This window comes from Stegodyphus dumicola, chromosome 4, assembly GCF_044657685.1.
Source record: "Stegodyphus dumicola isolate Sdum_Otavi_A_Nest chromosome 4, ASM4465768v1".
Classification (NCBI taxonomy): Eukaryota; Metazoa; Arthropoda; class Arachnida; order Araneae; family Eresidae; genus Stegodyphus; species Stegodyphus dumicola.
Window position 1 is genome coordinate 251,929,477 of NC_140771.1, and position 12,886 is coordinate 251,942,362.

General features: G+C 34.0%; 1 protein-coding gene across 1 annotated transcript; it reads left to right on the forward strand.

Moving 5' to 3' along the window:
• The first annotated feature begins 2,990 nt into the window (after nucleotides 1-2,990).
• LOC118189754 (uncharacterized) lies at nucleotides 2,991-10,773 on the forward strand. The gene is made up of 2 exons (XM_035360416.2): nucleotides 2,991-3,689; nucleotides 10,543-10,773. The coding sequence occupies exons 1-2, from the start codon at nucleotides 3,372-3,374 to the stop codon at nucleotides 10,606-10,608; spliced, it is 384 nt and encodes a 127-aa protein (XP_035216307.1). The 5' UTR covers nucleotides 2,991-3,371; the 3' UTR covers nucleotides 10,609-10,773.
• The last annotated feature ends 2,113 nt before the right edge of the window (nucleotides 10,774-12,886 follow it).

Sequence of the window (12,886 nt, forward strand, 5' to 3'; positions counted from 1 at the left end):
CGGCGGTAGCCTAGAAAGGCTGTTAGTTTCGAAGTGGCATTTTGCGCTGTTTTACTATAAATGCCCGTGTTTCCTTGCAAATTGTTGTTATCAAATATTATCGCCTTGTATTATATGTAAAGAAATTAAATGATAAAGAATCTGCATGAATGCATGTATGTTTCTCGCACTGCACAAAAACGACTGTAACAAGAGCCATAAAATTTTGAATAATGTAATCCTCCACCCGAACATAGACATCTGGACGGCCGAATTTCGAATTTGTTTTAATCTAGTTCATATTTTGTAAAACTTTAATGAATTTTTGATTAACAAACTCAACGAGTTCAGATCGAGCACTATACGGAAATTAACAGTTTTATTTCCAGTGCGGAAATTCTAAAGATGTGCTGTTTTCAAATATATGTGGTTTACTGGCGAAGAACATGATATTCAATAAATATAGGTAACACACAAAATTTTAAATAAAGGTTCCTTTTGGGCGTAATATAAAATCTGAGTGCTTCTAGATTTTATTTTATCTTTTTTCTCTCCCTTCATTACGCTCAGAAAATTTTATGCTCCGAAATTTATGAATTATTAAAATAACTAATCCACTTTAATGTTAATAATTTAATGATAATATAATCAAATAAATAACCGTTTCGTAATGTCATTATAGTTTGGAAAATCACTACCTGAAAATGTTCATTAACTTTTTTTTTTTTTTTTAATTATCAGATCTTGTTTAATTATACCTTATTTATTTCAAAGCATCAAGTACTATCAGTCTTATTTAATTTTACTTTATTTTTACGCAAAATTAAGTTCATAAATTTTGTGCTTAGAGTTTTTACCGTTTTACCAAAGTAAAGATGTTTGTATAAGAATTACACGTGAAAAAATGCACGAAATGCAGTAAAAAGTGCTTTAATGATATATATTAAATCCTATTTGAAAAAAACTGTGGCTTGCATAATATCATCACTATACAACGTATCGCATTTAATAATTAAAAACAGTTATGTGATACAACCGCCATAGGTTTCAATGTTAAAGTAAACCAGATCGTCTCTACTCTTTCATGCGGAGATGTCGGTGACGCTCGCCCCGCCCACTGGGTTAGTCTATTTCTTATAAGGTCCATGGTGATACACTGATGACGTTCTTTGAGGCGTGACTTTGTCCTTCATGTCAATAACATAACGCTCTTGTGACCCTGTCCTCCATGTCAACAACATAACGCTCTTCCTAATATTACTAACATCTCAAGGTCTTATGAAGTGACGGACACTTTCCCTGATAAAACGTATCACCAAATCTCTTCTCAAGAGAAAAGTACTGATTGCCCCCTATTCAAGGACTGCACGTCCCGGGCAGTACATTCCCTGGGCAGGAAATCAAACTTACAACCAAGGCAAATATGCAGTCATAAACATTACATTACAAACAACATAAACAATAATGGCAATAAGTAACTTCAAAAATATGCTCTTTCAAAATCAAATATCTAACAAATCAAATACTTCTAAAGATATGCTCTTTTTAAATTACTTTGCGATATTGCTCTTGAACTGAATTTTATGGTTTAAGTGGGAAGAAAATGATGTTTAGTAAATAAAGGTGAAACGAACTGCGCTGTTTCATTCACCTTAGCTTCCCGAAACATTGAACCAAGGCAGCTCGCAGGTCAAAATGGAGCATCTCAAGGACAGAACCCGGCAGTTTCAAGGTCCCAAAACGCTTTTTCGACTTTCGCTTCCTAAACTGGGCCTTCGGTAACCTTCGCGGTGCAGTGGACTCGGATGTGAGATGCGCGCGGCGGTGTCATCCTAGGATCTCCGCCTCTTTGAGCGGTAGAATTCTTTTGTTTTTAGGTTGGTGGCATTAAAGTTCCATGGCCGCTTCGAACTCCAAGTTGAAGGACGAAATCTCGTTATCAGTCGACAAACCCTAATTACGAATAGCAAGGAGATTTTTTTGTTCGTTTCTTTTTGTTTTTTTATTTATTTATTTTATTTTGTAACGACATTTCTTTCTCTCTCTCTCTCTTTTTTTTTTTTTTTTTTTTTTTTTTTTTTTTGACAATACCCAAAAGATGATATTGGAAACGGGAAATTTATACGATACTGTTCTCGTCCCTTTGTTATACCATTCTTTTAAAATTTTAAGTTTTGTTTCAGGAGTACCCCTAAATTTAAATTACAACACGAAACGTTAAAAAAAAAAAAAAAAAAAAAAAAAAAAAAAAACCTTTGGGCGTAATATAAAATCTGAAAGTTTATAAAAAAATATATATTTATTTATTTATTTGTTTTAAATTCTGTTTAGTGAAATCTGAGTTTTTGGAGGTTGGAAATACTAATTTTTTTTTTTTTTTCCAATGTAAATAAATTTACCTTAATTGTTTCGCCACATTAAGCAGTTTTGTTTTATGATTGTTACATAGGAATGCTCTACTTCCGCATAGTTGATGTAGTCTTTATTTTGTTTGTTGTCTGGTTGATTGTTGGGTATGGGCTGTTTGTCTGCGAACTGGTGGTGTCATGAAGGACTTTCTAAGGAAAACACTCTCTTTTCCTTTGGCCAAATTATTTATCAAAAGGAGAACGAGACGGACTATTAGTACTCATCACTTCTTATAGTTTGAATCATTTGCGTACGATATATATTTTAGAGATACAAAATTTGAATTGTATTCGTACCTTACGTAAGGTTTAATTTCAAATGTAGGCAGCCATTTTTAAATTAATAGATAGAGGTGAACTGTTTTCCCTAATTTCTATGAGCTTGTTTGAAATCAAAAATTAAAATTCAGTTCCGATTAGACATTTTATGCCACACTTTTTACATTGCTATGGAGATAGTAAAGAGGGGAAATATCGTTTTGTAAACAGAATACAAATTTATTCATATCCAAACATTCTGCTGATTTTTTCTGTATTGAAGATCCTCACGCAAATATTTTCTCATAGTTTTGAAATATGAAACAGACAGAGTTGCCAATGTTGCTAAGTGAATGTCTGTCACGGAAATATGAGAGGGTCACGGATATCAACAGAGAAGGCAGATTGTGCGGTTAGAGATGTTCTATCATCTGCGTCGTTAACAGCTGCTGTTTTCCCTACTTTAAGCGTTTCACAGACAATCATAGATTTTTGCAGATTCCCACGGTCTTTATTTTAACTTACTTGCTGATTTAGGGTTAATTTTAGAAATTAGTATTTTTATTAATATATTTCTGAATTGCCTTTAGCACAACTTTTTCGATTTAATTATTATTAATTTATTAAGCTAAGTTGTTAATTCTATTCACGAATATATGAGAATACACAAATACACAAATACACGAGAATAATTCAACATTAGATGTATAAAATTTAATCAAAAACATGAAGAAAACATTATTTCATCTTACGATATTTCTGTGTATTTCAACTTGTGTTCTTACATTTAATGTTTCTATGCTTTTTTACAAATTTTCATTTGAAGGAAAACTGCACGAAAAATGGATTCTTGAAAGTGTCTACGACAGCTACTTCATAACGTGTCTCCAAAATTGCTCACATAATAGCGACTGCACCGGTTTGGCGATTCAGAATTTCATTGAAGAAGAGAATTTTACGAGAACTTGTCACACTCTTTCAAAAGTCGACATAAATGACTGTGACGAAGAAGAATGCGATGGAGAAGGTTTCCAAATATTTCAGGTAAGTGTCAATTAACTGTAGGGGAATTTTACAAAGATTAAATGCCTCAAATCATTTATTTCTTGGAGTCGATGAAAAAATGCATTTATAGCTCCATCAATCTTATTTTCGGGGTGAAAATGACGTCCACGTAAGTTCTTTTTAGATTAAAAAGTTATACCGGGTGAACATGGTGGATCGTCTATCATTTTGGTGTGTTTTTGTTTAAGAACCTCAACTGTCAATCTTGTTCAACGAGAAGATGCATAGTCATGGTGGAGCATAAATCCTCTAACGTTCATTTCTTGAAGAATTTCTGGAAGGCACTTAGGGGTGTACTACTCAGCTGTGACTGACCTCTGTTTTTCTAGCTTTGATCAGTATTGTACTTCTGAAGTGATACATTACTTTTTTCATGGCAAGTTTTCTTTTCACAACTGTGGCTGTGAGATCATCTTCAAAGATCCATACTTTACTTTCTTGACGGGTTGGAACGTCAAAAAATGGTATGTGCGTTTCATTACTAGTTGCGATTTTAGAAAGAAGGCTGTCGCCACCAACCTTAAGTAATTTAAGGGTTTCTTTCCTGATTCTTCTTCTGATTTCCTGATTTCTTTCCTGATTGAATTTAAGGGTCTTCATCATACATTACTCTTTTTCGTGGCACGTTTTCTTTTCACAACTGTGGCTGTGAAATCCTCTTCAAAGATCCATACTTTACTATCTTGACAGGTTGGAACGTCAAAAAAATGGTATGTATGTTTCATTACTAGTTGCGATTTTAGAAAGAGGTGGCCACCAACCTTATAAGGTATTTCTCCCACTTCCCTAGCGTGCCTTCGTGGTGTAACGGTAACACGCTGGGCCGGTATTCCAGAGGTCCGTAGTTCGATTCACGGCGAAGGCGGTTGCATATTTCTCATCTTTTCTGCTTCCAATTAACCTAATGACTCTACAACCTTAAGTAATTTAAGCGTTTCTTTCCTGATTCTTCTTGTAATTTCCTGATTTCTTTCCTGATTGAATTTAAGGGTCTTCATCATACATTACTTTTTTCGTGGCACGTTTTCTTTTCACAACTGTGGCTGTGAAATCCTCTTCAAAGATCCATACTTTCTTGACAGGTCGGAACGTCAAAAAATGGTACTATGTTTCATTACTAGTTGCGATTTTAGGAAGAAGGTGGTGGCCACCAACCTTATAAGGTATTTCTCCCACTTCCCTAGCGTGCCTTCGTGGTGTAACGGTAGCACGCTGGGCCGGTATTCCAGAGGTCCGTGGTTCGATTCACGGCGAAGGCGGTTGCATATTTCTCATCTTTTCTGCTTCCAATTAACCTAATGACTCTACAAACCTTAAGTAATTTAAGCGTTTCTTTCCTGATTCTTCTTCTGATTTCCTAACTTCTTTCCTGATTGAATTTAAGGGTCTTCATCATACATTACATTTTTCATGGCACGTTTTCTTTTCACAACTGTGGCTGTGAGATCATCTTCAAAGATCCATACTTTACTCACTTGACGTGTCGGAACGTCAAAAAATGGTATGTACGTTTCATTACTAGTTGCGATTTTAGAAAGAAGGCGGTGGCCACCAACTTTAAGTAATTTAAGGGTTTCTTTCCTGATTCTGACACACTCCTCTTTTTGGTACTCAGTTAAATTATGGAGAAACCCAATGATAAACTAGTTTTTCATATGCAGTTCTTCATAAATAATTTTATATTGGTGGATCCAATGCAAATATCCTTCTATATCATTTGGTAGGTGCAGCGATAATCATCGATTAAGATTTTCCGTATGGCAGGCACATTATCTGACATTACAGTTGACAATGGCCTTCCTGTGTATTCTTCATTCTGAAGCGAGTTGCTATCTCTGTGAAATTCTGTAAACCATCTGAATACAGTAGCACGAGAAGAATCTTCACTTTAAAATGTTGAAGTGAAGATTCACTTCAAAATGTGGAAATGAACGCATTCTTCTTGATTTAATCCCATTTTAAAATCATAGAAAGTCATAGTTCAATAATGTTATCGCGTCAACTCCATTTTTCCTTAAAATTTATTCTACGTTAAACTACTTGCAATTAGCCAATAAAAAATGGTCTACTAGGCTAAAACAGTTCATATTTTTAAATTTAACTGTTAATTTTTTTCTGCCACTTACCGTCTGCGCGTATCTAAAAAATTTCAGTGTGACCTATGTATGTATGAATATCAATAAAGTAACATTTATTCGAAAGGCTTAACAAATTTTAATTAATATTTATTAACTTTCTACATAGACATTAAACTTATGTAGAATTAACCAGAGAAGTTCTTTGTTTTCTATATAAGTTTGTATATAGAATTTAAGCAACTGGAAAGCAACAGTGAAAAACGAGCTTACTGACACAAACAAGAGATAAAGAATGAAACGTATTCAACATTATAAACTGTGGAAACGATATGGTTGTTATTATAGCATTTACTTTTTTTAATTATTTCAGGTTAATTTAAAATTCCATCACAGAAGTAGATTCATACATTTTTGAATGACGTAATTACTTAGCGCAATTAATGGCTAGAAATAATATTTATTACTATTTATTTACATCAAATATACCGTAATCATATTTTTCAAGATTAAATTAGTGAAAACGACATTTTGTCATATCAGACATTAATTATAAATTTATATATATAACGTTAAAATCAAGTCGTTATCAATATTTATATATATAACTCAAGTTAGTCAACGAAATTTTCAAAAATAATCCATCGAAATCTAATAAAATGCCAATGCATACTATCTGTATTTAGAAAATTCAGTGGTAAATAAAAAAACAACTACAGCGCCCTCCAGCAAAGAAAGCAGTAAAAAAAAAAAACACTTTTTTTGTTTTACTGTCTATTATTTATTGAAAAAGCATTTTTTAAAAACTGAAATTTTTAACCCATAGCCGAATGAAAAGAAATTTTAGAAGAGAATTATACAAGCGTTCAAAACAGTAAGCTACCGGTGGTTACCTTAAGGGGACTGATACACCTTAAAAACCATAAGATCTTCGAATATGTGACTGTTGCAAGAATTGGGATAACTTCTTTATTTTAAAAGCAATGACTTCCAACCTTTTACAGCTGACTACATAATATAGCTGCTTTTTGAAATAGTTATCAGAAAGTTGGTGTTTCCACAAATATTTTTATAATTTAATCCTCTTTGTGACAAAATTTTTCGTCATGTTTCCACCTTGCGCACACAGTTTAAAACATTCTGTTGCGTAATTTAATTCCATATTTAATATATAGCTTTTATAACATTTGGAAACTACTGTGAACCTAAAATTCTAAAAATTTCATGTTAAATTTTTATTTTATTTTGTGTTAAGTTTATAAAATGTATTTTATTAAAAAAATTTTTAATGTTTTCGTTCATAAAATTCTTCAATATTAAAATATTCGTTAGATTGTTGGTTCAGTTAGAAAGTAGTGCCCATATAAAGAATTCCGTCCAATTTCAAGTATGTACCATTAGCCATTTTTAAAATATCATGCGCGCAAGGTGGAAACATGGCGAAATATTTTGTCACAAAGAGGATTAAATTACAAAAATATTTGTGGCAACACAAACTTTCTGGTTACTATTTTCCAAAGCAGCTATATTATGTAGTCAGATGTAAAAAGTTGGAAGTAATTGCTTTTAAAATAAATAAAATATCCCAATTCTTGCAACAGTCACATATTCGAAGATCATAAGGGGTTTAAGGTGTATGAGTCCCCTTAAATACTGATTTTGGGCATGTCCTATTAGTTACTATATGTACTCTGGTTATCAGTTATCATTAATTAAGGAAAAATCACAAAAAGAACGATTACTCAAAAAGTTACCTGTAGAATTTAATGAAACTCATTCACAATATACAACACATAGTAAGGTATAAAATAATATGAAAGAAATTGCTAGAATATTATGGTGTTATAAGATTAGCATATGTATAAAATGAACAAATCGTACGTGTCAGAGTTTGGTATAAGAAAATTACCTTCAGTATAGAGTATGATCTCCCCTAGAAGCAATACAGCAAGTACAGCCTTGTACGATGCTATCTTTTATGCGGTCTATCAGTTCCATAGGAAGTGAGAACTATTTCTTTTGCAAAGCAGTTGCAAGCATGGCAAGAGTCTGAAGAGAAGAACTGAGAGTAGCTATACGTCTTCCTAAAGCATCCCAAACTTGCTCGATAGTATTCAGGTCCGGAGATTGAGCTGACCACTCCATGCGTTGAATTGTTTGCTGCTTAAGATAATTATCCACGATGCAAGCCCTGTGCGGTCTAGCGTTGTGGTCCTGCAGCAGGAAATCATCACCTATTGCCCTGCCCTAAGCATCAAGGGTATCATCTCTATAGACCTGATCATTCACGGTTCCACATGGAAAGACATGGAGGTCTATGCGTCCTCCCAAAGAGATACCTCCCCAAACATAGACACTGCCTCCTCCGTATGCATCTCTTTCACGGATTTTTGATGGATGATAACGGGTTCCAGGTTCTCTCCAAATCATGTAACGCTTACTGTCACTTTGGGGCTTGGACTCATCCGTAAAGAGTGCAGCTCCCACTGATCAGACGTCTAGTGGACATGCTGACGTGACCACCTCAAACATTCCCTTCTATGACATGACGAAAAGGGAACGTAAATGGCTAGGACGCCTCGCATACATACCTACTTTGGGAAGCCTTCTACGCACGGTTGACAGTCACACCAACCTTTCAGTGGCTTCAGCAAGAAAAGATCTCAGTTGAGCCAGAGTTGAGGTTCTATTCTTTAGTGCGCATAACAACAAATATCGTCATAACTGCTCGCCGTAGTAGTTGGCCGTCCTTGGCTAAAACTCCTGGATGCCGAATCTGTGGTAAAAATTGTTGCCAAAGTCTGTGAACCTCAGAAAGACTCCTACTTAGCCGTCTAGCCACTTCTGCCCGACTTTGACCTGCCTCTAGTCTCCCATATGCTCTCCATCGCAGTTCTTCGAGAAAATGCGCCTGGAGGTCATTGTTGCAAATTGGCTGTCCCAGATTTTATCTCAGTATCACAGCGAAATTTGAAATCTTGCTCTCAAACATGCAGTTTTAGTCGCCTTGCAGGTAACGTACTCCGATTGCAGTGCCACTAATTTACATACTGCAGTTTTACTCATCAATTCTTATTTGACTACATATTCAAATTTTATACGGCTTGGCTAATTTTTGAGGGAGTTATCGGTGTTTTTGTGATTTTTCCTTAATTTTTGGAAAACCAGCGTATTTTACAATACACTGGTTATTATTATTGAATGCAGTATTTTGAACTAGATAATTTAACAAAATAATTTAATACGCATTTTTCAATGGAAAAAAAATGTGGATATAATAAATAGTAACGAAATAATCCTTCAATGAAATTTCCAATACAGAAAAAAATTTACTAACTTTCTATCGCAAATAGAACAAACTGTTTTCTACTGGATAAAAACTGCTAGTTTTTTTTTTTTTTTTTTTTTTTTTTTTTCTTAAAAGAAACACGCCTTACTTTTGAGCTCCTGTCAAAATTCGGATCATTTTCAATGAATTGATCCATTATTTCAGTTATGATAGACAAACTCCTTTTTACAAACGCCATCGAAAGTTCTTTTTGCTCTTCTTCTGAATCACTGCTGTCAACATTTTTGTTTTCTTCTTGTTCAGTTAATTCCTTGAGCTCATCATTAGAAAGACTAGCCGCTGCTTCTTGAATTATTTCTTCGACATCTTCCACATTTACCCCTTCAAAATATGTCTGTACAATACCGCACCAAACAAGAAGTACAAGTACACTCTTTCGGATATGTATTTGAAACCTATCGCTGCATAATATTTCGGGGAATCCCCGTATGCTGCGAGCGATTTCGTGGAATCCCTGGGTTGAAATAAAAGAACGCTAAACCGAAACAGCGCTAAACGAAACAGCGTTAAGCGGGATCTTACTGTACATACATACATACATACATGCGGATTCTTCATTATTTAACTCCTTTAAAGATAATACGGGGCAATAGTATTTGGTGGCAATAATTTTTTTATTAAAGAAACATAATAAGTTCCCCATGTACCACATAGTATCACATGGGGCTTACAGAAGTAAGTAAGAAACACAATACAAACTAAACAGAAGAGAAAATTGAAATAAAATTAAGGATGATTACACAGTTTTACAATGAATTGACAAAAAGTGTTAAAAGCACTTCTCTCGGAAATAAATTGGTAAAACTCTGGAGGCCAGTTAATATTAAAATTTTTCAGTCCCAGTTTCAAGACTTTTCTTTCGTTCTCATATTTAGGATATAGAAGAAGCACATGTTCTACATTCTCCTCGCCGCCGAGGACACAGTCACAGACAGACTCAGGACTCAACTTAAATCTGTTCAAATAACTTTTAAAATTCCCATGTCCAGTAAGAAACTGGGTTAATTTATAATTCAGGTGGTATGGAAATATCGCATCCATCATGTTGATTAAGAGTAGCTGATTAGCTAACGATTGGCGTATTTAATTTTAAACTCTTTATCTTACATCTTATGTGTTTGTAAAGTTCTTCTTTAACAAAAGCATGAAAACATGATTTCTATTGCTTGAGATGAAAGCTGTTCCAAAAGAGCTGTTTTTTTTTTTTTTTTTTTAACTTTGTTAAAGAGAGATGCTCTAAAAGTTTCTCCATTCTGATTTCCACGAAACATAAAAGCTTTAGTAATAATTATTTTCATATAAACGTGATGAAATTTATTTTTTCATTTCAAATCATAAAGTTAAAATTTCAAAATGTTAAACTCGCCTTATATAATGGAGGAAATGTTTTATTCTCTATTCTATTTAGCTGGATGAACCACCGCCAACAAAATCCACCGATGAGTTAGTTGGAGCACCCTACAATGGATTTTAGATTAGATGTGAGTAAATTGATTAACTGAAGTTATTATGAAAAAAGCAATGGAAGAGTGATACAGTTTATTTTGCTTCAAAAAATTTGAATGTAATTTCGCGGAACTCATTGTAAGAAAATATTTAAATGACCTAAGATGTAAAAAATAAAACAAAAAGCATCCTACATGCGTTTCATTCATTGAACTAGCTTATTATCGCATTACATATATTATTAAAATTTCTTTTCAGATTCTAGTTTAAATAACTGCTATGCATTTAGAGAGTGTTCGCACAATTTTTGGACGATTTTGCTTTGCTATAAAAAAAACCGTGTGCTTAGAAATGTTTTTCAACTGCAACTATATTTTTAAAAGTACAAATTATCGTCTGCTGTTTAATAGTTTTGTTTTTATGTAAAATGGCTGTTTTAAAAGAGTAATGAATGGAAGGTTATGCTTGTGCTCTTTCCGATGAAAGTTATTCGTATCCAGTGTCGTGAAAGCCACGCTTTTTATGTTTTTCTTTTTCTTTTCTTACTAAAGCTACGAGAGGTAATATTGACAACGAGAAAGAAAAACAAAACCAGTGAAAGTTGCCTTCAAGTGGAAACATTGTTCTAAATGCAAATCCAAAGATAAAACGGATACCGAATTTTGAAAAGATAAGAAAAGAAAATCCGGCAAGTCAAAAAGGTCACTTGCAAAATAATTAAAATGCTCATGTCAACTATAAACAAAGTGATTAATGCTGATTTGAATCTTAAAAAGGCAATGTGCAATGTGCATTGTCTTTCTTCACGACGTATCCCGAACGCAGAACGCGCTGTAGAATTCTTTGTAAGAAATATTTATCCCGAAAGAAATGGAAAAATGTTGTCCCAATAGATGAATTTTGGGTATATTTAAATAATTTCAATAAAAAGAGATACATTAATGATCATCAAAGAGGAGAAAATATCTTAAAACATGTCCAAAGAAACTAACGAAAGTTTTTCAAAGGGATTTATGATTGTTGTTGGTTTTTCATATAACGGCAAATTAGAAATAAAAAGAGTGAAGATGTTGAGATCAACTCGACATATTATCAGGAACATATTTTATACCCAGTTTTTAAATATGAAGTAACTTCTCTTTAACTCTTTCCAGCGCAGTGTGTTCGGTGTGAACACACCAAAAATATTCCCTCTTTAGACACTGAAAATAATCGATATATATCACGAAAACTACACTAATGATTACTTTTAGTCTCTTTTATGAATAATAGATGGCAGCACCACACAAGCAAATCATTAATGTTGAGATATATCCTGTTTTTAAAGTCACTGATTTTTCAAACAAATGTTTCAGATTTTTTTTAAATATAAAGAATATCAACGAAAAAAAAATCTTTATATAATTTTGTTGTTCGTATGCTAATCTGCCTATTCTGTATTACTTTTAATTTTCATCTTCGAAATATTGCGTATAGTGAAGCCGTCAGTGTATGGTGTGTTCGGACTGAACCAGTGCTTCAGTGGCGTAGCTAGGGTGGGGCAAAGGGGGACATCTGTTCCCGGGCACAGCATCCAGGGGGCGCCAAATTGATGGTACGAAATTTTAGAATGAAGTGTTTTCAATTCATGGCACACAGAAAGGGGCGCAAAATCTTCAGTTGTCTCCGGGCACTGAAAACCCTAGCTACGCCTCTGCAGTGCTTTCTAGTAAATCTAGGAGGCACTGACTGAACACACTCAGTGGCGTATCTAGGGTGGGGTATCTGTCTCCGGGCGCAGCATCCAAGGGGCGCAAATTCTTCAGTTGTCCCCAGGCGCTGGAAACTCCCTGAACACGCTGTACTGGTCCTGTCACGTGGGTGTGAGTCACAGAATCTGGTCTTGTGCTTCAAACATGGGGGAGCCTAAGAGCCAGATTTATTTATATTTGTTTTTATTCTTTTCTGTTTTTGGTTTTGAAGACATGAGCGCTTTTTTTTTCACTTAGCTTTTTGATTTTCAGCGAGAGCAGTCCCTTTTTTTCTCTTGCTTTCACCGTGCGTAGTTTGCTCAGTTTTGATTTCTGTAGATTTTTATTTGTATATATATTTAATAATTATTTTTCCTAGTCAATAATTAATTGTAAATATTATAGTATTTTAATTACTTTTCTTATAAATTTTAAAATTGTGTAAATGGCTAGGAGAGGCCTCAGCATTGCCGAAGCAATGAGAGTTTCCTGGGTTATGCTAAATCTGCTACAGAGATCAGATTCGACTGTTTTTAAATCATAGACAAAGTATTTTACTGTAATACGTGCTTCACA

Excerpts from the sequence above, each read along its gene's own strand:
- LOC118189754 (XM_035360416.2), top strand. The coding sequence starts at position 3,372 with ATGAAGAAAACATTATTTCATCTTACGATATTTCTGTGTATTTCAACT. Across the intron at positions 3,690-10,542 it reads AAGGTTTCCAAATATTTCAG|CTGGATGAACCACCGCCAAC; the intron begins GTAAGTGTCAAT and ends TATTCTATTTAG.